The sequence below is a fragment of the Camponotus floridanus genome, unplaced genomic scaffold (genome assembly GCF_003227725.1).
Source record: "Camponotus floridanus strain SB8 unplaced genomic scaffold, Cflo_v7.5 scaffold7, whole genome shotgun sequence".
NCBI classification, from domain to species: domain Eukaryota; kingdom Metazoa; phylum Arthropoda; class Insecta; order Hymenoptera; family Formicidae; genus Camponotus; species Camponotus floridanus.
This window is the reverse complement of record NW_020229838.1, coordinates 39035-65157: the sequence shown is the minus strand read 5'-3', so window position 1 is coordinate 65157 and position 26123 is coordinate 39035. Positions and strand designations below refer to the sequence as shown.

Genomic DNA, 26123 nt, shown 5'->3' with positions numbered 1-26123 from the left:
ATGAAATCATGTGATGCTGAAATAGACGCGAAAAAAGTTTCAGCACTCATATGTCACGACATAAATATTCTATTGACGCAATCATAATATATATATAAATCGCATTATATTTTATTTTTTGTCAAAACATTGATATGATTTCTTTTTAAAGATATTATACAGTATCGAAAAAAATTGTAATATAAATTAGAAATATAAAAAATAAATATAAGAAATATAAAAGGATGTAGAGGAAAATCTGAGAGAATATTTAAGTCAATTCGAGATAGAAATGATAAAATAGTATAATAAATATGAAAATGACGAGAGAGCAAAGTAACAAAATTTTTCTTCAACAAACATACACATGTAATATTAAAAAATTATTTTGTTTATGTAAGCTGCACATAGTATGCGTCGTTGCCTAGTTAAGTTAGCTAAAGTCAACTGAAGTGTTTGACTCTCTGACACTTTATTTCTTCTACTGTATGCCTCTAGAAAAATATAGATGCATCCAAGGAGTTTGCAGTTCTCCAGGAGCCGATGGATGCGCGATACGATATCCTGGGGTCAAGTGATATCAATTACGAGGATTTCGCTGCGGATCAATTGGCGGCATCGCCAAGGAGGCGGGGTAAGAGTGGCCGTCTCTCTCTCTTCCCGGAGGCTCGTCTAAACGACAAAGCTGTATACGCGAAGCGTTAAAATTAAATTTAGCCAGAGGCCGTCGACTACGTCGTCGTCTACGACGGCGACGTTGCGGCGAGTTGGCGCGTCCTCTAGCTCAGTCTCAAGAGCACACCCCGTCTGCACGGATGCGTCCCGATTGCTAATCGATCTAGCATCCCCCGTCGCGACTGTTTCTCTTTTTCTCTCTTTATCTCGCGAAGCATCCGACTACCGAATCCCGGTAGTCTCCATCAATCGTCCGAGGATCCCTCGCGAGACGTCGGATTTTACTCGAGTCTCTTGATCACCTTCACCTGAGATCTTCGTCGAGGTAATCTTTCGCCGAGATCCAAGTTTATGATTGTCTCTAAAGCAGAATCTAAAGGATTATCGCTTGTGTGATGCGCTACAATTTCATTATCGTTTCACTTAATTGTGCTTACTTTAATCGTGGAGCTTTATTTTTCCATTTATGCTTAAAGCATGACATTGTCTTTCTTCGTCAACATTATGTCATACGCATGGATATTCATAAAGAATACTTAAGCGAAAAGCCATCGTCTGTAGGATTAGTGCGCTTTATAGATGCTGTATAGAATTTAAACGCTAATATCATTGTTTGTCGTTCACAACTAGATCCGCTCGAGAAAACCTGCTCGACCACGTAATCATCGAAGAACGTGTACAATAATTTCCAACGTTCTCTCGTCCAAGGTTCGAATTTCATGACATTTTACCGTATATCTTGTGCATAATTATATCATAACTCTTTATTTATGGATCAGACTTGTGTTAGAGATAAAAAATATTCTTTAACAATATTTTTTTTGTAAAAAATTTAATTACGCGCATGAAAGTGACGGCAATATTTGCAAAGTCGATCTGGCGAAACAATCGCCAGGTTTTTCATCGCCTGATCATTCCTGAATGATCGTGGCATAAGAAGAGAAGCACGCGGGTGCGAGGAGTGTGTGTCATCGGGTTACTAGCCTTGATCACCGGCCAAATACTTGACAGGGAAAGCGTACCGTTGTCGTTGCTACTCGTGCTAATTTTACGTACGACGCAGAAAATACGAAAATTGACAGTAATGGAAGGGAGAGGATCCTCGTGACAATATCACGAGTTCGTTTTTTCGAGTATTTTTAATCACACGGATTTGCTTATCGAAAAATATTGTCAATATTAACAGTCACATACGTAAACTTTTAGAGATACATTTGTATACAGATGTATGCGAATTTATCATTGTATTTTTTATTTTTTTTATACATGTTCATGATTTTTTCACACATACATAGAAAAAAATGAAAATTAGAATCTAATATAGAGAATTTTTTATATATAAAATACATACATAAAAATAAAATATATACGCACAATTTTTATATATGTATTTTATATGTAAACAAAACTCTATTTCAATATTCTGTTTTTAATATTAAATATATAATTAAATTTATAAAAAAAATAAAAAATATATATATAGACAATCTTCAATAATTATATGATTTCATCTATCATTTGTATTCCCGACAGATGGAACGAGAGGACGAGGATTTTGGCGAGGGCTACATCGCGGAGTCGCATCCTCTGAGGCCTACGCATCTCACGGTACCGCTCGGCGGACGTTCCGATTCTCGTGCACCCAGTATCAGCAGTAGCGTCAGCGATCTCGATGTTCCGATATACACCAGGGAAACCACTATACCGCTCTCAGCGAGAAAGGTAAAGCTTTTGTTGCGATACATTCGTCAAATGGGCGGAGAGTTAGTTCTTTTGCGTGAGATTAAACACACGCTTCTCGCGCTCCGTAATCAAACATTATGCAAATTAAATGACGTAAAAAAATCGTGAAATCTGTTACGATAAAACGTCGGTACTGACACGAATTTAATTTTACATAAGTGAAGATATCATTACTTAAATTATAACTCTCGTAATTACGATATTCTCTCTCTCAGAAACTAGCGCGTTTAGATCCTTATTAGGATTCAATTTTAGTTATAACAGAAATGTAGCACACATATACATACACACACATTAGAAAATAACATTATTTCATGATATATATGTGGATATACCTATTGCAAAATATTTTCTTGTTTTCTGAAAAAACAAGGATATTCGAAATAGTTGAAGTAAGAACTGCTTATGCAAGAGTGAAAATTTGGAAACGCTATCTAATCAGAAAATATATAATCGTCGTATCAAAGTATGTTGCAGAAAGACGCTTGTATAGTTTTAAGCGCCAGGCAACATAAATACATACATATTTTACGTAGAGCGCCGAACCGAGAATTAGGAATGAATGTACCTATATCGAAAAACATTAGCGTTAGCGGAAAACATCCTATTTTTAAGACAATGTTGAAATCGCGGTTATTCGAGACCAAGTGGGCGGACATCTCTCGCTCACGCGCGCGCATTTCGTAGACGCTGTAGATACGGTGGAAGACCCATGTCGGTTTAATTTTCTTTAGCAGATGGTGTTTCTTATGTTCACGAAACACGTGTAATACATAACACGCAAGTATAACATTAGTAAGCATTTATAGCACGTTACTTTAACGCTTAACATTAAAACATCAGTGGCATTTCCCTCTTGCATGAATATTATCTCTGACAATAAGTTTAAGAACATTCGTGTCATTCTTTTGCCTCATTATTGATTATCTCTGCGCAATTTATCACGACTTAGATTATCAGAGAAACATTTTATATCTGTACATTTTTTAGGGAGAGATCAATTATAAAAAATATTAGCATGAGCGCGACGAAATTGTTTTTTTCAAACAAGTAACATCGCGACTTCTCGTGACTACACTCTGTCATCGAGAAAACATCCGTTAAACATTGTCAATTGTTTTAATTGATGTGTAAACAGTCGTTCGCGTACATTGTGCTCAGGAATTTTCCCGGAGTACAAGCGTCAAGATGAGATTATCACGTCAGACTCTTGGCAAGGATTCGCATGCATCACGCGCAATAATTCTTTGCCGTGTGAAATTAATTCCTGCTCACATTTTTCTCTTGTTTTTCTTCATATTTGTTAACATAATTGTCATTTAACACTCATGTAATTATTAAGAAATTTTGCCATTTTTTTCATTTCGAGTTTTGCGATTTTAACAATTCTCGCCTGGTTCCAGATCCTCATCGTTCGACGAGGATCTAAATGAATGATCTCAATTCGAATTGCATTTACGCGTACATACTATTTTAACTTTCTCGTTCTTCGACAGAGGAGATTGCGCGATTAACCTCGAGAAATGAGACTGCAGTTAAGCACGTCTACGAATCGTGTCACCAATATTGTTGCCTTCTCTAACGCATCATCTTACGTCATAGTCAATCCAATCCCAGCAACTGCGACCAATAATTTTGTAATATTCCCATTGCAATCATTGGCGTAAATAAACATATCGGACACATTCGCGACTACTGAAAAATTTGATAGACTGCCTTCTCCTTCAAGATGTTCTCTAGGCTTTGGATTATTTCTATTATTGCAATCCTGTCGAATAACGTAAGCAATATAAAAAATTAGTTCAACAGATTGTCTCTCAGCGTGCGCACATGACAAGTTTATTCTTTTCTTCTCATCTCTTTCTATGATATTATTTTATTTTTTTATTCCAACTTTTTATCCTTCTTTTTTTTTCTTTTTCCATCTTTCTATCGAGTTACGCCAGTGAATGCAACGAGACACAGTCGACGAAGTTTGTCGAGTAATGACGCAATACACGAGGCGTGTTGGCGTTTCTTGTATTCGCGCGCATTTGACCCGAGTTTAATGGAATTCAAAGCATTCGATTAATATATGCTCGCGGCTGATTAAGCGATGCGTATCTCTCGGCAGATACGACATTGACGCTCGATAAAATTTCCGCGCTAATCGCGCGCGAAGGTTACTATTGCCGTTTTCTCGTTCGTATCCATATATATGTGTATGCAATTTGACAATAATAGTCCCGCAAATTCGCAGTATCACGCGACGATTATTTATTCGCGCGTGCCACGCTGCGTTCGTCTCAACAGGTGGATTCTCGCGGGCTTGCGATGACGTAAGCGAACGTATCAAGACTGAAAAGTTTCCAGGAATTTGTTAAAATATAGCCGATTGTTATACAATCAATATTTTAAAGTCTTTTTCTTTTTTTTTTTTTAACTATTTTACAGAGATCTCTGATTTTCGCGCGTATTTTTGTTTCACTGCATTAGCAGTTGCATCACTTATTGTCATTTAACTCGAGACAGAGAAACATAAAGTTGCAAATGATTCATCAAAAGATTAGAATGCACCTTCGTTCTTGGACGGAGAACGCTCCGTCATCGAGGCATCTTATTGGCTGATTCGGTGGGTGTGCGCGGAGGCACGTAATCATCCGTCTCCTGTCTCTCTTTCCGGCATGAGAAAGGAAATCGTCTTGCCTTATCTGACGAAAACTGCTCCGAGACATCTCTCTACAACTGAACCGAGATATTAGTCTATTTACGCGTGCGCGGGTTCGTGTAAAAATAGAAAATTATTACGTGCTCGTCGGCGAAGTACACGGAAATAAAGATAGCACACGATTGGCTCTTTTCGGTAGGCGTATGCGACATTTTCTTGCATAATTTTAAAAAAATTTATATGCATATATATATTTCAGCTTTTTCTTGAAAAAAAAGAGATGGGAAACTATATTGCACAAAAAATGCAAAATAAATAAATGTATAATAATAGATTTCGTAGGTCTGTCACTTTAATTTAATTCTTTCCTCGCATTTTCTACGACATTAATATTAGATATTTAAATTCTAATTATTTCTAATTATTTCTATTTATCTTAACAATTTCAATTATCTTGGAAATTAAGATAACTTCTTGATATCACGAGTTTATTAAAAATTACACGCACGTCTCTCAGATATCGCATATAATTATGAAGATTTTAATTATGCATTAATGTATTATCGTCTCTTATCGTGTTATCGATTACGATTTCCATTTATTTTCATTCATTCAACGCGACAGATTGGAAGTGATAAAGAGATTATTCGGTAGATATATCGAGCATCGACGTCAATGAAGTAGTAAATGTAATAAATTATCAACTGCGAATATAATTTTATTGGATAGAGAGCGAAGTGAAGAAGAAAATAGGAAGACACGTGCAATCAATCTTTAAAACATTTTGTATTTTTTCGAAAAAAAGAGAGATACATAATTAATTTATTAAATTAATTTATTAAACACAATTAATTTATTAAGCAAACAAAACAATCTGTTTAGAATATGTCTTCATAGCTTGATTTTATTTTTCGCGAGACGATTTTGATGAAATGTCACGATGCATTGCGTGTAATCGGTTTATTCGCAATCACGCGGCTAGGACTTGAGAAAGGGCGTGTAATTTTTTCCCCAAGTGTCGCGCCAACCGCAACATCCTAACAAGATGAATGTGCAGTTACATTTTAGTTTAGTCAATGCAATGATATCGCATTTGTGGCCGTATGCCAGCTCTCACCATTCCGCAGACGCTTGACGTCACTGGATGCTGGCGCGATGTGAATCTTGTCACATAGGACGAGAGGTGCGCGCGTCTCATTTTTATTCCCTCTATATATTTCCTCAAATTGGAAATACGAGTAATATCTTATATCGTCAAGAACGCAATTTATGTCTTCCCAGAGAGATTCAGCAGCGGAACAGCCGCTTCCGTTTATGTTTGATCTGTCTCTTATCAGCGAATATTGATAAACCATTACTTATGTAACTCCCTTATTCGCAATTATCAAAGAAATCTTTTTCGGTTCTCAATATGCAAATTTCTATCCAAACTGGCCCGTCGAAAGAGAAACATTTCGTGTTACAAATTTCTACATCTTTATTTTTTATTACTTCATATTTAATATAACGCTTTTTTAAAAAAAAGTCTATCTAGAAGTATTATACGAATGTTTTTAAGCAATTTGGAATCAAGCCAATTTTTAATATTTAAAAGGAAGGGAAGGGGGAAGAAAATTAAAGGAAAAATGCAATAAACATTTCTTCTCGTTCATTAGAAAATTCGATTAGAAAATTTTCCTCAACAGCATCTCGTAGTTATACCTTTCAAAATAATCAGTCATCCCGCCGTTTTCTACGTCATTATTTTAACGATCGGTCCAAAATCCAGTGAATGACGCAATTCTCGATTCACTCGGCGCGCGCGGGAAGCTCTTTTCCGTTGGGCACAAGAGGGGTTGCATAAGGGGATAAAATATTTGTGCGCTTGCGCCGTGAGGTCGGTCGACGCGCCAGCTGCGCCAACCCCTATCCGTTGGAGGGTATTAAGGCGCACGAGGATCGAATCGAGCGCTCAGAATAGACGAATCCCACCCGTCTCTCACCTGCGTCTGGAAAGGTGAGTTCCCACATATTTCTATGCGTGGTTTTCTGTCAAAAAACGAGCCGGGAACAACGACTGCACATGGATCGCGGATTTCGTTACATCTTGGACGCACGTGTTAATATTTTTCAAAGAATACTTCCAACCTTTCGAGGGTCGAATTACGTTCGTCACGGTTACTACAATGGTCGAGGTTGACCTTATCCGTTCCAGTTTAGTAGAATTCGAGTCATTGCTTCGTAGTTTCGGGTCAAATGAAACTCGGGATGCTTGAGATCCTTTACACTCGTTCACATATCCTTGTATGTGCTCGCGTTAGAAAAATGTAGGAATTTAGGACTCGAATTTTCACCCGTGAACTGTTTGTCAAGATTACACTGGTCTCGGATTCGTTTAATGATTATCGAGCGTTCATGATATTGATATCATGAATTTATGGCGAACAGGGTGAAAGATGTGCTCGTTGACCTTTACGTTTGACCTTTGCTGTGATTTCGGTCGGGACTTTCCGCGACGTTGGACGAGCATCGCGACTACGAACGGAATATATTTGTTCTTTCTTAAAAAACAAGAATGTGATAAAGAGTTAACGGGTACTGTCCGCGCGCATGCGAGATATTTCATAATACTTCATTACATAACACTATCGTGTTGTTCGCATCTTATTTTGTTACACGTAACATGGGACATATATATTCGTAAATATCGTAAAGTGTTTTCCAAGGTGCATAAATGAAATTACCTTTGATAATTAAACAGATTATAACAAGTGCATTATCGGATAATTATTAATTGTGATCAAATTTACCTAGACGAATGCGTGCGTATGTTTTCACTTTTATTGACGTCAATTATACTATATAAATATAGAAAATTCTATTATAGCCGATTCCATAAAAAGATACAGGATGTTTCATCTAATTGAGGCAACTAGGATATCTCAGTTGTTTCTTATATAATTTAAAAGACATATAGCAAAGAAATATATATCGTTTCACTTGAAGGAGTAAGTATTGATAAAAAGAAATTTTAATCAAGATTGTATTTTTAAATCAAATTCTCAGAAACGTTATTTATCTCTTTTGAAATGATAATATACACATTGCATTTTTTTACTCATCTTGTCATGATAGGAGTATCATTATAAACCACATATCTTTTTAAGAATTCTTTTTAAAAAAAGTCAAGTGGCGTGAGATTTAGCAATCAAGCAGACCAATAATCTCTCGCACCACAGCGATTAATCCCGCATTAAAAAATATTTCATCACTATTTCGATAATGGTATTAAACAGCGATATCACTTTAAAAATATGATTGTAAAGAAAGTGTAAAGAAAGCATTTCAAAGTATATTTGTAAAAATCACGGAGATGTAGAATAATTATTTGTGTTTTTTTTCCGAATCAGAAAAGATAAATTCTAAATTTTCATTTTTATATTAATTTTTTTATCATTTCTCCTCTCTGAAACATCGATGTCGACAATTTCCAAGTTTTATTACGTATCCATGTTCAAGTCATGGCATGCTTAGTAAATGTTTCGCCTAATCATTCGAATTTACATAAAATTATTCGAAGGAGAAGAATAATGAAATGACAAGAACTTGATTGCGTCATTCTTTATTGACAATGCAATGACAGATTGAGTTTTTTTCCAAATGGAATTTTATGAACGTGCGTTACAAAAACACACGTGTAAGATATTCTCGTTTCTTACTTATGTTAACAAAAAACATTTAAGGAATAAGAATTTTACAGAAATCGATATTAATTGTAATTTTATTCAATTATTCAAAAATTCTTCGTCGGTAATATATGTATACAATTCCTTTTTGTCAAATTGCATCACAAGAACTGTCCTCGGATGTATTTATAATACGAATAGAACATGAATTTCCATGAAATGAATTTATATTATCGCAAAAAATTATAACAACAAACTTATTACAGATTCATTATTAATTTGCAAATACACTGTCATAATTTTACAGTTATATCAAAATATATCGCTTTCTCGTATCCCCCTTACTTGCATTGCATCATGTTCACATTTATTATTTTTATGTATTTTTATTTTATATTGCATCATACCTCCAGCGATACAGATGACTATCCATCCTTTTAGTCGATATTGTATTCTGCGAAATATTTTGACGGATTATCAAAGGTTCCGAAGGTGCTCTTTATCGTCACGACATAACTCTTATATTTATTTTCTTATATATATTTGATACTAACAGTCTCTCGGTTCTCGTCGATATCTGCATAAGAAAGATATCGCAGAGATGTATGTATTTAATACAATTTGCGCTTTTTAGAATTTTACTAACCAACCGTCTATTTCTTGTTCTTTCAAGCTGCCTATACAATGGGTGTGGAAAAAGAAAAGGTACGTTATTGTATTTAACAGCGCGATCTTCGCGTTCATCGGAGACGTAGTCAAAAATTCAAACGTTTGTATGCGGAACTTATGTATTGGAATTAATAGCATGCAGGGCAAAATTAAAACCTTCACGTTTTCTTTATAATTTAGTATGACCATTTTTCAACTTGGTATTTTAAGATTCTGAAAAATTAAATTTCAAATCGAATGAATTAAACTCAATTTTCTCGAGAAAATTCAATATTACGCTGAACCTTCTAAATGCAGCCTTGCACTTCCTACGTCTCCGTCTTTCGTATACGTCACACAAGATTGTTATAATTAAACATTCTGCTCTCTAGTCGAACGATGATATTCAGGAACAGGCGGCGACGCCAACGGCACTGGCCCCAGCTCCGAAGGTAATTCATCTTTCTACGATATGTTGATTCTCGAGTATAATCATGTATTTGCGTGGTAAATCGAGTAAACGATGTAAGGACTTGATGTTGTAAAATTTCAAAATATTTTTCAATATGTCGAATTTTATTTAATAAATTTTCCAAATATCAAATTTCATCCAATAAATTTTTAGGGAATAGTTAACAAAATAATGATTCCATTTTATTTTTATTATAAATTGTGAAACGAAATATCCCTTATAAATCATTTTCATATAAAAAAATATGATTCATGCTCGAGAATTAAAAATAAATTAACGAAAAAGGAAATCATAAATTTACATGGTGTAATTTTTGAACGCTTACCCACCTTATGTGGTAATAAACTCCTCAAATCGTGATAACATTTTTTTGCTCGCTTAAGAAATTACTTACAAAATAATTAATCTCAATTCTTTTTCTCATATCTTCCTTTTTCTTGCACACAGTCTTCGACGGCTGATAAGGACTGGGTAAGTATCAGCTAATATAATGTATTTGTCGTGATATGCCTCAATGGCAAACCGAATTATTTAATGTCGTGTATGCATCTCTCTTGCGAGGAAAAATGCGCGCGCGTAAAGAGCGCATTGTTGATATCTCACCAAAGTCATTGACTCGCGAATTATCGCGAGTCTCGTTCCATTAGCGGAATGCTGTCAGATGTGTCAGTAAGTGCAAGACACCTCTCTGTGTGTATAGCTGAGTACACATTGATAGATATTTCAGATGCGTATAAACATTCTGTACCGCGGAGGAGACGAGACGCGAAATAAAGTATAATACGATAAGATAAATATTTGGCGAATATAATATATCACCATACTAAATTACATGTGTTGTAACGGCAAATATAATATCCAAATAATTATCATTATGTATTCTCAGCAAGTTAAAACGCAATTTCAAAGTCCATGAGAGATAACATTTTATCTCGGCAATGTGTTGAAATTTTGGTGATTAGAGAAACAGAAGGGGAGATGAAGAAAGAGAAAGAAAGAGAGAGAGGAACACTATCCAGATATCGCTCTCTTGCGGCAACTTGTCAACGATAAAACGTTTTAGAGGCATTAAATTTTTATGAATAAATTTAGACAATGTGTTGTGATAGAAGTTAGCTTTCGATACAGTATTCAGATCGATACGTTTAGTATTGTATTTTTTATCTTAATGTAACTATTATTATTAATTGACACAACAATAAACTTATGTAACATATAATTTTGTAACAGTTTAAATATAGAAGACTATATAAAACTATAGATTGTAACAAATGAGATTTTAAATAGAGCCTTAATTTTCGACAAGTGAATTTTATCTTGGTATAAATTACGTTGCTTAAGAACCACAAAGTATTTAAATTTTTTTAAAAATTAAATTGGGAAATTGAGACATCGTTTTAATAGCGTGTCTCTGCATACATCTGCTTTAACGGAGAAACATTGAATATCGTGAACGCAATATTTTGATGACTCCTACTGATAGGAACGATGGACACGTGCGTTTGTATCACCGATATTTACATGCAAATTAGATCGTGCGTCAGTTCTAGCCGCCGTATTGCGGCAATTGATAATAATTGTCTTTAATATAGCGAGCAGTATCTATCTGTTTGAACTTATTCGATATTAATTCGATCGATATTAATTGCAATCCTTCATCGATACATTGGAAAAAAAATATAATTTCTTTTCCAAGAAACTTTTTTTAATTAATTCTCTAATTTTTTAATTAACTCTCTTTATATCGCAATTTTTTATACACGAAATTTATCTATCACTCGATTCATATTTATTTAAAAAACATATTTATAAGCCTTTTATATTAATGGAAAATTTTTGTATTAATGGAAAATATATAATTTTCTTCTCGAATATCTAAGAAAAAACGGTGCGCAAACATTATACGATTATTTAAGATATGATTCTGCAATATCATCTTTATATTATCTCTGTATAAGATAATATATCTAGCTCATTTTTTTCTGTATATATATATTTATTTATTTATTTATTTTTACATTGAATTACATCTTAAGTAATTAGCGTTTTTAGCTTTCATTCACTAAATATTTATAGTAACATATTTTGGATAATGATAAATTGCTGTTTATTCATGTCAGGTCTCAGACAAATATCACTAAAAAAGTTTCCATCTCTATCTCTCAATCGGATGATATCTCCGAAAAATGCAGCGGAGATGACTTGCAAGTTTATAAACGTTAATGAAGTTCCACGTGTTCTCGACACATATAAAATTAAATATTTTATCTCTCGGAATTTTTTTTCAAACGTTTATGCATTTAATGCTTTTTGAATGGCGTTATTATGCCGAGCGAGTGTACCGTGTCGAAAGGCGGAACGAGGCGATTCGAAGTCGACCAAGTGCGCCGGGATGCGCGACGAAGTGGTCCTTCAATACGGCTTAATTGTAAAATTGACGCGTAACCGACGTGACTAGACTGGCTGTCATTAACGGGCCGCGTCCGGTATCGTGTGTACATAGGCCGAAGTGCGCTCTCACAAGAAAAGAGGCAGAGGAGGTGTAAGGACTAGAGATGCTCCGACTATGAATGCCATGCGTGTGCTTTCCATTTGCGTTTTTTCTTTTCTAAAACGAGGCAAAACGCGCGCGTATAGTGTTTGCTTAGGCTCATAGGGTCATCAATATATTTAAAGGAACTGGAACTAGAGTCGAAGTGAATGGTCCACAGAATATTTTCGGAATATCATGTGTTGTTCCCGTGCGCGTAGACGAGAATACTTCGAAAATAATCGTGATAGAGACATATGAGAGAATTGTTGAAAGATTTTTTAATATCCTAATTATTCTAATAATAAATGCGTATTTCTCTTTCTCTCTCTCTCGTTATATCTATTCGTTATATCTCGTTATATCTCGTTATTATCTATTCGTATTGATTCATCGGCCCACAAACACTCCTTTTTCCGTAATACGAGTACATACGATTGCAATACATCGTCTCGATAGTGTTGCATGTCGCGAATCTACGCGCAATTAGTTTTCAAACATTCCTCTTGTCCCCTTGATTCACAAAATTATTACGTATCTTTAGCGGTAATTAAAATTAATTAACGATCAAAAATAAGAGAGCCATCCCATCATTAAAATTCCATCATTATCGTTGTTTATCAAGGACTTTCCCTCTCACCGTTACTTTTGACGATTCGCGAGATGCAACACTATCGAGAGATCGCCGGCAACTTTTGCACCTCGAATGCAACGCGCCTCGGAGGGATTCACTATATATTTTTCTTTTAGTGGGGCGATTCCCCTCCCCCAACGCCATAGGGGTGCGTGGGACGGTGAAAGGTTTACGTTCGTCGTGTTGGGATCCAGTCGGCGGGGTTCGTCCAATCGCGCTGTCGTATCGGTCCAGAAGGGAGAGGGGACACCCTGGAGAGCGGGGTCTTTTGAAAATCGGCTTTGAATAGGCCATCGCACGAATATCGGCGGCAGTCGCGCGGACTCGTGACCGTGACACGCAGGTCTCGTTCCATTGAAGTCATTGTCTTTGGGATTTTTCTTCGTTTGAATAAACTTTCGAAGTCGCCGCCGCCGATTTCTTCGGGTTGATTTGATATAAAACCTCGAGAAGAAGGTATTCGTGACAGGAAAAGAAAGAATCTCTGCGACCCTCGAAAGAAATAAAAGGAAAAAGCGAGACAGAAGAGATAGAGATAAAGAGAAGTAGTGTAGACTATTCGCTCGGATTATTTGCTTCTAAACATGGATCTCAAGGTAAAATTCTCGAATGAAAGAAGACACATCTTGCTTCTTTTATGCTTTTTATTCTAAATGTATATATACACGATGCGTTCCAAAATAAACGGAGAAATTTAATAGCCGGATCCGACGATCGAATTTGCGATTGATCCTCGAATTTTTCTGATTCGCGAGAGATATTTTTCATTTTCTAATTATTATTTTTTAAAATCTTTAGCATATTTGTTCGATAAAATCGATTATAAATTTATTCGAGAAGAAATTATAAATTTATAATTTATATTAAATATATCATAAAATGCGGTGAACCTAACTTGAGTAAACATATTTGTATAAAAACAAATCATAAATATGTCGTATCATCAATTCCTTTAAAGGTTAATCTTGAAAACAAACGAACGAATAAGATTATGAACTATAAATATTCGGAAGAACCAAAATAAAACTTTGCGAGAAGATCGACTTTGAATATATTTTCGAATCATAGCTATCGTTTTTAACATGACGATAAAAATCTTACAGCCGCTTTATTCTCAAGTTAAAAGTTGGCGTGAATAAATATTTAAGAATGTAAGTGTAAATATCGTGAGAATAAATAATTTACTGTGTCTAAAAATATATCTGAATTCGAGAGAAAAATATTCGAGAGGAAAACTATATCGTTGACATATATTATATATGACTGAAAAAACACTTGGTAGAACGTTGGGCATTGAAGTCAAACAGACTTGTCGAGTATGTTAATTGTATGATTTTAATTCATCGATTTCATTAAACATTCTGTTCAATTTACAATTTATAAGATTCTAGAAATTTGTTTTTTCTATGCAGATAATATTGAATAGTAATAGAATAGTAGAGTAGTAGAATTATGTATCTCTTTCAATTATTTTTCACATATAACGGAACTGCTTTCCTTAAAACAAATGCATAATAATATAATATATGCAATGCTTAATTGAAGATATGTACTCCTGGACAAAATTAACGCATAATTTTTTTTCACTTTTTCTTTAAAAGCTGATATTTAAATTTTAACGAAAAATTTTAAAGAAAAAGTGAACAAAATCATGCGTTAATTTTGTCCAGGAGTATATATACGTCTAAAAAAATATGTTAGAGAAAGTGAGAATATAAAAATAGCAAGTGTGTATATATGTGTGTGAGACAAATTAGCGTGACTAAAAGGACTGACAGATTAATTAATTTGTAAATGAGACACCAAATATATTTATGTACAAATATTTGTACGTTCTGAAATATTCATACATATTCATACGTCGTACCAAATATTTGTACACTGTGATGATCATTCTTTTTGTAAATTTCTACTACACACTGTGAGCGACTTAAGATATATCGTTCAGAGTTTATCGAAAGACTCAAACTTTAATCAAACATTCAATATATTCTATGCTTTCTTCGTTACAATTCATTCAAATTAAAAAGAATCTAATATAATAGAAGTTATATAAATTTTTATTTCACGAATTCCAACCGTTGTTTGTTTGAATGTTTCAAGGTTTCATAAACGTGTTTTTGCAAAACTGAAAGAGGTCTTTACATTCGAAAATATAATCTGATTTTAATTTCAGCAAAAACTTAATAATCAATTTTTAAAGAGAAATAAGAATATTTACATATCTTTTTAGACTTTTTGCAGAATCAATTATATTTATTTGTTTTATCATTAAATTATGCTAATATGAATTAATATGATTTAATAATGAATATTAAATCGTATATTACGTGCGTTTATTCAAGGAGATTTTTAATATACACTTGAACATACAACTTGAAAAAGCCATAAAATATCTCATTAATCATATAGCAATTTTGTAAATAAGGCATTAAACAGTTTCTGTATCGAAAATTTGACATGTTTAGAGCCAATGCACTGTATAAAGACGGTTCTCTGCGTTGCGACGATTGGCTCCGATTTGATAATGATCAAAAACGGAGGAAGTATCTCGTCAGTGCTCCTTGAACACAATATACGAGTAACGAGATCTCTACTCGAAAGCTCTAATGAAATCCGTCAGGCTCTGTTTATGTACGACATGGAGCGATAAGCGTAAAATTTTGATGGAAAATTGTTTGGCAAAAGTTGGAATCTGATCTCGCTGGTCGAGTTGCTTGTAACATTATTATTCATGCGGAATAGGATGCAAACATTAATTGAGTCTATACGCGACATTTTTTGTTTTAAGATATTCATGACACTTGAAAAGAGAATGGCTAACGTTGCTAAAGAGATTAGCGCCGCCTCGTCATCCTTGTGGAATTCTTTTTCGCATCTTTCAAGGAAAAAAATTATGCGCCATTATCATAACGCGCATCGTTATTAAATCCTTACAGTATATTTTACCGATGTAGGTATCATATCGCGATTGCACAAGAAACGTTCGCGTTACGTTGACACGTTTATTGCAAAATCGGCTAATCTTCACAGCGCGGAGAGATCTCTGTTTATCCTGCAGAGAGTATCTGAGATTTCGCGTTGTTTTTTAATCAGATAATGTAAAGGTCAAATTTAAAAACATATTTTTTATCAGAGGCAGAAAAGGGGTCAAATTAAAAAACTGTTGATTTCGTATTCATTAGTTATTTTTGAGCTATGAACTGAATTGAATTGAAAGAGTATGAAATATTAAAAATTGTAAAATTGTATAAAATATTCATTAAAATTCTTATAGATTTTAAAAAAAGAATTTAAAATTATTTTATGTTTAATTCAATGCTTATATATTTTTTAGAAACAGTTATAATATATGTGCATGTCGTATAATATATATATATATATATATATATATATATATATATATATATATATGTGTGTGTGTGTGTATATATCATAAGAATTTTTATCAGAAAAATTTTTAATTTATTTAAGATTTCTTATGTGTGTATGCATGTATTGCATATAATTTGAGTTTTATTCGTTATAGATATCAAACAAATAAAAAATGATGTAGTTTATTGAGAATGTGATTTTTATATTAACGATTATGCTATGAAAGATTAAAGTATATTTAAAATCCAATCAAAGAGATATTATTCAATGTTGACAATTAGATAGTCGTGACAGTGATGATGACCTCTTATAATTCTCTTGAATGTTCTCATAAATCAGAACGTAAGTTTTTCAAAGTGACCAATTAATATTTTCTGAAAGTAAACATTTTAGTATTCAACGTTCTGTATGTTATTTATTATTTTCTTTTATATTTTTTGTATATATTTTTATGCATAGACTTTAGTAATCTTAAATCATTTTTTTCCAACAATATGAACAACAGTGGACTTTGTCCAATTTGATATAATTTCCTCGATGTGAAATGATTACACTTCGAATGCCAACTTTCGTTTGTACAGATCGCTCGCTAACATTTCCTCACGACAGGGGAGGGAGATATTAGGTCAAGTACTTTCTATTGTTTAATGACAGGACAATAATACTTCTATTTCAGTAAAGTTTTTCCCACAAAATCTACCCTCATCTTCAAATAAAAGCTAAATGTTATATTAAGAAAAGTTTAAAAAGGGAGATAAAAGAGTGATACTATATCTATATAGAGAGTTATTTCCATATCAATCGTTGGAGAGCATGAAAAAGCAGAAAGAAAAAGGGAGGGAGAGAAAGAGAGAGAAGTAGATTATTATTTCAAATATTATTCTCACGGAAAATATTACAATATTAAAATAAAATTATTTTTAATTAAGATAAAATTATTACAAAATTAAAAATTAAAAACAATAACGCAATAATTAAATTAATTAATATTAAATTAATTATATATTTAAAAAACCATTATAAAAATATTTTTCCGTTATTTAATATACTTGTACATTATGTAATTAAATGTCTGTAAATTTTTTTATTAACAAGATTGAAGAAATGTAAGGAAAAAGAAGAAATGTAAGGAAAAAAGATTCGCACCACGAATTTTCCATTCGAATCGGAGATTTCGAACTCCAAAACCGGTGGACTTGACTCCGATTGTGTCTCGAAAAGTCGAAAGGGACAGAACCGTGTGTATCCTAGAAATAATTGCGGACCTTGTTATGGACGGCTATTTGTTTTTCGGAGGGAGTGGCGAAATTAGTGACTCGACCGAAGTAAACTGGACGACGGCGTCTCGAAAACAGGCAGCACATATGCGTATGCTATTTTTAGCACACTCGAGTTGCCTTCTCGTTCACCGCCGCCGTTCTCTTTATGCCTCTCTTTCTCTTTCTAATGGGGGGCTCGACCATCGGCTGCGCCAACCGTAGCGCGACGTGCCTTTATTACGGCCAATGTGAGAGGATCTCGTGACGTGCACGCACACACGCATACACGTACACACGCGCGAGCGAGTAGGTCGTTCTTGAGGCATAATACGTCATGGCAGTCTGGAATTTTGCTACAAAAATGTCCCTTTATATACCCGTGACACGACCGTAGTGGTCACATGTGTAACAGTAGAGACCACGTATCACGCACATTTACACGCACGCAACGCACGGACCGACGTCGACCAGACGTTGAAACGACTTCGGGGGGTCATAGGCGTCGCCTCTGATCAAATATGGGTTATCATCTAAGTGCGTTAGATGAATAACAAAAAAACTTACATTCTTGCGAAAAATAACGAGTAATATGTTAGATATCAAACAGGAATTAACCTTTGCAGCGCACTGCATAACAATTGCAACATGAGGAACGCTACGTCATTTTGATTCATAACAAAATTTGTTTTATATCGCAGAATAAAATTTTATAATGGATTCTTAAAAGTTTTATATAAACATGTACAATATTTATTTATTTATAATATTTTTAATAATTTGTTCTCTTAAAAGAAATTAATTGTATGATCATGGAAAAAAGAGAGATTTTAGGTAAAATTGATTATTGAAGTAAAATAAAAATTATTGATACTTTTATAAAATGCGCACATGAAATTTTATCATATGAGTTATAAAATCTTTAAGATACCAGAGTCACGAGTGTTTAAGATATGAATCATGACCGTCAACCTCGAAGATCTTGGAAACTTATATCTTTTTTCTTCTTATAAAGTTTCGTATTAAATTCGAAATTTTCTCTCTGCTTTAGAGAATATTTTAATTGCGAAAAGATCCAAGAGTTTGAAAGTCACTTCCCGCCGCATGTCTTGTCCCGGATTAGAATTTCAATTTCGCGAAATATATTCCTGTCAATTTATTTTAATTCGCTCATTTTCTTATAAGAACGTCATTCTCGTTAAATGGAAAACTTTTCATGAATTTTGCAATAAAAAAGAAATAAAATTAAGTATCACGTTCAAAAGGACAACTGAATTAAAAGGGATTTACGGGCTTCATTCTTAGATAAAGTGTAATAATTTTAAGATAAATTCCTAATTTCTAATATAGAAAAGTTTCAAAGAAAATCAGAGGACATACAATGGAAAATAACGCGGAAATGTGAATTCACGTCGTTTACAAGGTTTCACAACCGTACATTCGTCGATCGTGAGCAAAATCGCTTTATTTATGTTGTCTGTTTATGTTGTCCTTGTGTGCGATCAATATCGTTCAATTTTCTAATACAACGCGATTTCTCCAATTGGCTCCAGGGATTGTACCTTGATTGAACCCACCAGTCAACTATCTTGAACAAAATCGTGACTACATGCGGGTAATCAATTTTTAACCGCATTTACAACGTGTATAACGTTGACCGCGTTATAATTGCGTCATTAAGATATTAGAGAAAATTAGATGAAAAATGAATATTACGTTATTTATTCGACCATCAATAAAAGCTTGATTAATTAAACTGTGCGAAATCTCCTCCTCTTCGCCCACAATACTTTATATTCTACTTTCCCCACATTTGTATCGTAGAAATTATTTCATTTCTCGATGAGATTTCTCATCGCTTTTTTTCTATATTTACATTTTTAACGTAACGAAAAGAAATTAGCATCCTTAGTGCTAAATATTTAATAGCGACCTTGCGTCAATATAAGCTATAGGCTCTTTTTAGCATTGATAATTTGCTCGGTCGTGCCTCTGTATCAAGTTCACGATATACGCTGTTAATGAATATCATCGTGGAAAAATAAGCACGAAGCACATTTGCTATTTATATTTTCAGCTTGACTAAGCATATCTTTTTTGTTTTGACGATAATTGCGAATGCATAGCATGAAAGAATTTTTTTTCATCCCATATTATAGATTTTTAATTTTCTTGTAAACAAAGATCTTATCAATGTTGAATATATATTTGTTCTTTTTCTATTTATTTTAATCCAGCCAGCAAAAAGAAAAGAGAGGGAAAGAAAGAGAATTTAATATATATACGAGAGAGAGAATATTTTTAAGTACATATAATTAAATTATATTAAAATATCATAAAGAAAATATCGTTAAATATATTTTTTTTATTTCACGTTTTTGGCAGATTTTTAAGAGCATTTCTCTGATTTTAAAGAGATTAGGTATTCCATGATATGTACAATAGGCGCCAATGATGCCTTAACATATGAAATGGTCGCGAATTTGAGACTAATATCTATTCATTATTAATCCCGAATGCGACCAATTTCATATGTTAAGGCATTATTGGCGCCTACTGTACATAGATAAATAGAAATTGCTTTTTTTAATTCAATTGTTTTTTAACTGGAGCAGAGTTTTTTAACATGAGCGCGTTCCAACACAGCTATTTATTGATTCGCGTACAATTTTAATCGAAAACATCGTATCGCTTCAGTCTTCATTAATAATGGATATTTAAGCGACGAGTTGAAATTCAGATTCGCGCTGCAAGTGCCTCTTTACGTAACGCTTCTTTTTTTTGCATTTTCAAGCAGTCGTTTCTACTTGAGAACCATTGCTTCAAATGTATTGTATCATTCTTCATTGTTATTATTACGAATCTGTTATGTCATTGGAGATAATACTCGGTTTTTGAATCGGTCAAGGAAAGAAATGTATGCATAACGTATGAAACAGCTGATTTTTTACGCAGTTCAACAACTTGTGTTGTGATAGAGCGTGTTCCTCTTTTTTTTAGAAAAAATCCAAAATGTTCGGCGGTGCATCACGAGACTCGAAAACGTTGCGCAACCTTTGAGTTTTTCATTTGCATCAGCGCATAAAAAGCACGAGATAACGTACAAAGTATTTTTTCTCTCTCGGTACATAGTGTAACATTGCTCAGAGAGTTGTTACCTGCGGCCATCGCAAACTCCAATAATCATTACGTCGTAAATGTGTAGGACGTGCGCGTGAATTAAATATTTCTAGTGCTCGCAATGAGATATTTGATCTTGATGCTTATGTATATAAATTTTACAAAACTCGAATTATCTCATGCAAAAAAGGTAGATGATGAAATGGGAAGCTGCAGTTTGCGCAGACTATTTATTTAGTCTTACAAAATATAATCTTGTAAAACTTTTCTTATTGAGAAACGAAGCAAAGTAGACCTTTTCAAAGACCTTTGAGGAAGAAACAGGGGAGGGAGGAACAAAGTAGGAGGCGGGACTAAAGAGTGAATATTGATATAGAAATTGTAAATAACGATATTTATATCTTTTTCTTTTTTAGAAGAAGAGTCTAAAGTTCCAGATGCGCGATCGACACTCAAGTAGAATTTCTTATCGATTACTATCGCACCAGTGCATAGTACAAGTGATTGTAAACGTTGACGTTAACGAATGCTCCGTGGATTATGGCCGTACGAAGTGCACTCGGCTATCGGACCTGCCGACATCAAATGAAAGATTCGCGGAGATATTGTCGAAAAATGCGCCGATAAATATTTATGCGAACTATCCTATGTAAATGTAAACACACGTCTGCGGACATTATGATGATTATGCGCTTCATTTGCTATTCGCATCCTATTGTGACCCTGCAATTTTTACGTTTTCCACGCGCGAGAATTGTCATTTATTCTGTATGATTCGAGATACACGTTGGCAAGATACACTTGTCTTCCCTTTATATTATTAATAAAACGACGTAACATTGAGTAGTGTCGGTTTTAGACATCAACGATCGATGTAGATAAATAACAGCCCACGAAAAATTAATTAATTAATTAGTAATAAATAAATTTATTAATTTGATTTAAGAGTAAAATTCACGCACCTGTAAGATTAAATAATTGATTCTAACAAAGAATTATTAAAAATTGATTCCTTTTTCTTCGATTAAATTTCTAATATATAACTTAATATTGAGTGCTACAAATAGATTGGTATTAATAAAATACTTGTACGCTGCTTACGCCATTGCTTGCTCTGCACACAAAGTCCCCGCGCCGGAACTCCAAGTATCAGTTCTCCATGGGAATGGCGTGTGTGTGTACATACTTGTTCGCGCTATGTACATCCAGTAGAAAAAAGAAATAGCCGCGTAACATTGTAGCGTCGTATTAAATGCACACACACATACACACGTGGAGTGAGAGACGCGGGGAGAGAGAAAGAGACAGAGAGATAGATATACTTTTACATATACCTTCCGGGTGGAAACGTGCGTATGTGCGTCATACATGTGCTCATGGGCGTGTGTGTGCGTCTCCCAGTATAAGAACGTTCGACGGGGTACCGACCCAGCAGTCTTTGGCACGTGTTCGGAGACACTGGAGAACGACATCGAAGTCAGGAACAAACGATTTAACGCGACGCGCGCAATTTTTTTCTCTTTTTTTTTTTTTCATCTATCGCGAATCGAACGGTGAAAGTAAAGTGTGAGATATCTCGGTATCAGACAGACGAGCCATTGACAGGATGACTATAAAATCGACCGATTACGAAGTGCCATATCTGAGAAAAGCGGTATGCATTCGTTTTCTTATGAATAGTATTTTAGAAGAAGAAAAAAAATAGAACGAAATCACAAAGGATCCGGTTTTGTGAAATGGCAGTAACTTCCTTTTCGAGTGTTTTAGAAAGAGACAGATATATCACGCTTCAATTTAAACCGTGACAAAGGATCGTTATACTGTACAAGATAATGTTCTGAATGAGATCTCGCTCTTCGTGTGACAAATGCTCGATTCTTCCAACTTGACCCTCGGTGTCGAAAAATATATCCTATTATACTCGCACACATTGCATATTCATCGCTTCATTAATATACCGCACATCTTATCGGCATTATCGACATCTGCGTTTCAAAAAGAGCAACGATGTCATGCATTTCGAATGATCCTTTCAAGATCGTTATCAATGGGTATTTCTTTAGAAAAAAATGTTGCTAAGATACATTTCCATCTTTTTTCATAAATTTTAATATTCCATCTCGAACGAAAAACGTTTAATATATGAATTTAATGCGAATTTATATTTTATATGATTAATTATTCGCGAATTTGACAAATAATGCGTTATCTTACGTGCTAATACATTATATTTTTACGTTAATTATTAATGTGTTAATGTTTATTTTGCGTTTCTTTTTGTGTAAAATATTCTTATCATAATTTTAAAATAGAGATATAATTTTTTTGTCGCAGGGTCTCAATGGCCGATTAGCTTTCGCTATCGCGGCAGCCGCTCTCGGCTCATCGTTCCAGCATGGATACAATACTGGTGTGGTTAACGCGCCTCAACAGGTACGAATTTTCGCATCAATGTAATTGTAAGACACATTTTGCAATGCCTTACATTGATTATTTGTAATACCGGAGTCCAAATCTGTTACATTCACGTTTATTTCCGTAACATAGCGATAATATTTCGATATTTATTATTATATCAGAGTCACGGCGGAGTCGTAAAATAATATAATAATAAACTATTTGTAAATAGTTAACTATTTGTAAATAGTAGGCTGACGCCTGAAATAAAACTACAACGAGAATAAGAAACGAAAGATGATGAATAAATGTTCCAATGTTCTTATTCAGCTTATCGAGGATTGGATCAGCCAGTTGAAGATGAATCGCACGGGTGTGCCGCCAACTCAGTCAGAAGTGACATTAATATGGTCAGTGGCGGTATCGATATTCTGCGTCGGCGGGATGATCGGGGGTTCCCTGGTAGGCTGGGTGGCGGATCGCTTCGGTAGAAAGGGCGGTCTGCTGCTGAACAACATTCTAGTACTGCTCACCGTGATCTTCGAGGGTAGCGCCAAAGCGGCGAACAGCTATGAGATGATAATCTTTGGTAGATTCCTGATTGGTATAAATTCCGGACTGAACGCCGGTCTAGCGCCAATGTATTTGGCCGAGATCTCGCCCGTGCATTTACGCGGCGCCGTAGGCACGGTCTACCAGTTGGTCATCACCATTTCGATCCTAGTATCGCAGATTCTCGGCCTGGAACAAGTTCTCGGCACCACCGATCAATGGCCCTTACTGCTATGCTTGACGATAGTGCCAGCAATTTTCCAAATGTGCACGCTACCGCTTTGTCCTGAGAGCCCCAAGTACCTATTACTCAGTCGTGGCAAGGACATGGACGCGCAAAAAGGTAAACGGATGAATAAAAGATTATGAATAGTAAGAACGTGGAGGACACGGCCTATAAAATTATAGACGAATAAGAATAGCCGAGTCTTTTGTTCTGCTCTTTCTCACAAAAATCTTTTTCTCTTTCCAGCGCTGTCCTGGCTACGCGGAACAATCGAGGTTCATGACGAGATGGAGGAGATGCGTACAGAATACGAGTCTATGAAACTGATACCGAAAGTTACCGTGCGCGAACTGTTTGTGAATCCGGCGCTCCGCATTCCGCTTTTCATCTCCATTATGATTATGTTTGCTCAACAACTATCTGGCATCAATGCTGTCATGTTTTTCTCAACCAAAATCTTCACGATGGCACAGCTGGGCAAGACTGCCGCGCAGAACGCTACCATGGGAGTCGGCGCGATGAATGTCTTCATGACTATCATTTCTCTAGTGTTGGTAGAGAAGGCGGGTAGAAAAACATTGCTCCTGGTCGGATTCGCTGGCATGTTTTTGGACACTGCCCTGCTCGCCATTTGTCTCGAATTTGCTGTAAGTATTCTTTTCTCTGATAGGGATCACGGAAGTGATATAAATTAAAATGATGTTCGAAAAAGAAAGTTGAAATTACAATCAAGTTTATTTTCGCGCTTTTTTTAGAGCACATCGCACACAGCAGCATACTTCTCGATCGTACTCGTCATCATGTTTGTTGTCTTGTTCGCAACTGGACCGGGAAGCATTCCGTGGTTCTTGGTATCCGAGTTGTTCAATCAATCTGCCCGTCCATCCGCCACTTCCATTGCCATTGCCGTGAACTGGACCGCGAACTTCATCGTCAGTATCGGCTTCTTACCGCTGCAGGAGGCATTAGGCGCTTACGTGTTCATCATCTTTGCTGTGCTACAATTGTTCTTCACACTCTTTATATACAAGAAAGTGCCGGAGACGAAAAACAAGACCATGGAAGAAATCAGCAGCATGTTTAGGCAAATATCGTATCAATGAAGAGAATCATAAAAGAAAATGAGAAAAAAATGGTTTCTGAAAGAACGAAATCTGTATTGGCATGAAATCTGAACGACGAGTGCATTCTCTGTCTCCATCGAGGAACTCAGCGGCTCGGCGAAAGTGACACATAGTTTACTCTATCTATGGTTTATCAAAGCGCTTCCAACATTCTGTCTAACGCGCTGTATGAAAGTTCATCGGATTGGTATTCGATCGTTTGAACGCTTGTCGTACGTATAATCGCAACGCTCGTTACGTATCTAACGTTATTCATGTAGTGCCAATATTGGGAGAAATCCGAAAATTTTAACTTTTTTTTATTACTTAACTATTTCATTCTTTTTATTCTTAATTATTTGATTCGAAAATTTTGTTGTGCAAAAACGAAGTGAAATATTTCAAAGGTTGGATGGCGCGCGCGCACAAGTCCTTTTACAAAAGTGTGTGCCTGATTTATAAGTTATAAAGTTATAATCTTAGTTCCTATATATATATATATATATATATATATATATATATATATATATATATATATGTTGCATCCACAGCGAGGAAAAGTTATCGCAAAAATAAGGAACAATCCAAGAAATGGCGCAAGACCAACACAAAGAACGTGATTCGTTCGATAAGTCTTTTCGATCATTGATTTGTTTCTTATATCGGAAACAATGATATACGTCACGATACAAAGAATTACAACTCTAGTCACGAAAAGACCTCTAGATCGAGTATAATGTTGGAAGAACGTTATGTGCTGTCTGATTTTATCTTTATTGTCGAAAACGTCCGATTCATTTTCAGATATGTATCGCTTTGCTAGATGAATTTTTTTTATACGAAGAATAACACGAGATAATATATCATGTTTTAAAAGTATCATAATAATGAGTACAATTGGGATATTTTTATGGAATAACGATTTTATAATAGCGCGTGAGAAAAAGCTTGTGTTCCTACTATATAATTGCATCTCGCGTTACTATAGAAGAAATTGAAATAATCATTGTTGAAAAAAAGGAAGAATTAGTATCGATTCGCATTATACGACAATAGAACAATAACATGAATAAGACAAAATATAACTTCATAAATATAAAT

General features: G+C 34.7%; 1 protein-coding gene across 6 annotated transcripts; it reads left to right on the top strand.

Moving 5' to 3' along the window:
* The first annotated feature begins 477 nt into the window (after nucleotides 1-477).
* On the top strand, nucleotides 478-25146 carry LOC105254774 (solute carrier family 2, facilitated glucose transporter member 1). Of its 6 annotated transcripts, XM_011263658.3 has the most exons (8): nucleotides 6972-7040; nucleotides 9383-9414; nucleotides 9750-9809; nucleotides 10277-10300; nucleotides 23079-23177; nucleotides 23472-24036; nucleotides 24166-24566; nucleotides 24675-25146. In XM_011263658.3, exons 2-8 carry the CDS (start codon nucleotides 9394-9396, stop codon nucleotides 25020-25022), a joined length of 1518 nt encoding a protein of 505 aa, XP_011261960.2. In that variant the 5' UTR covers nucleotides 6972-7040; nucleotides 9383-9393; the 3' UTR covers nucleotides 25023-25146. The 6 variants fall into 6 exon arrangements, with proteins under 6 accessions (XP_019884170.2, XP_011261956.2, XP_011261955.2 ...); XM_011263654.3 differs by lacking the exons at nucleotides 6972-7040; nucleotides 9383-9414; nucleotides 9750-9809; nucleotides 10277-10300 and adding exons at nucleotides 766-979; nucleotides 1285-1362; nucleotides 2188-2376; XM_020028611.2 differs by lacking the exons at nucleotides 6972-7040; nucleotides 9383-9414; nucleotides 9750-9809; nucleotides 10277-10300 and adding exons at nucleotides 478-613; nucleotides 2188-2376.
* Nucleotides 25147-26123: the final 977 nt, after the last annotated feature.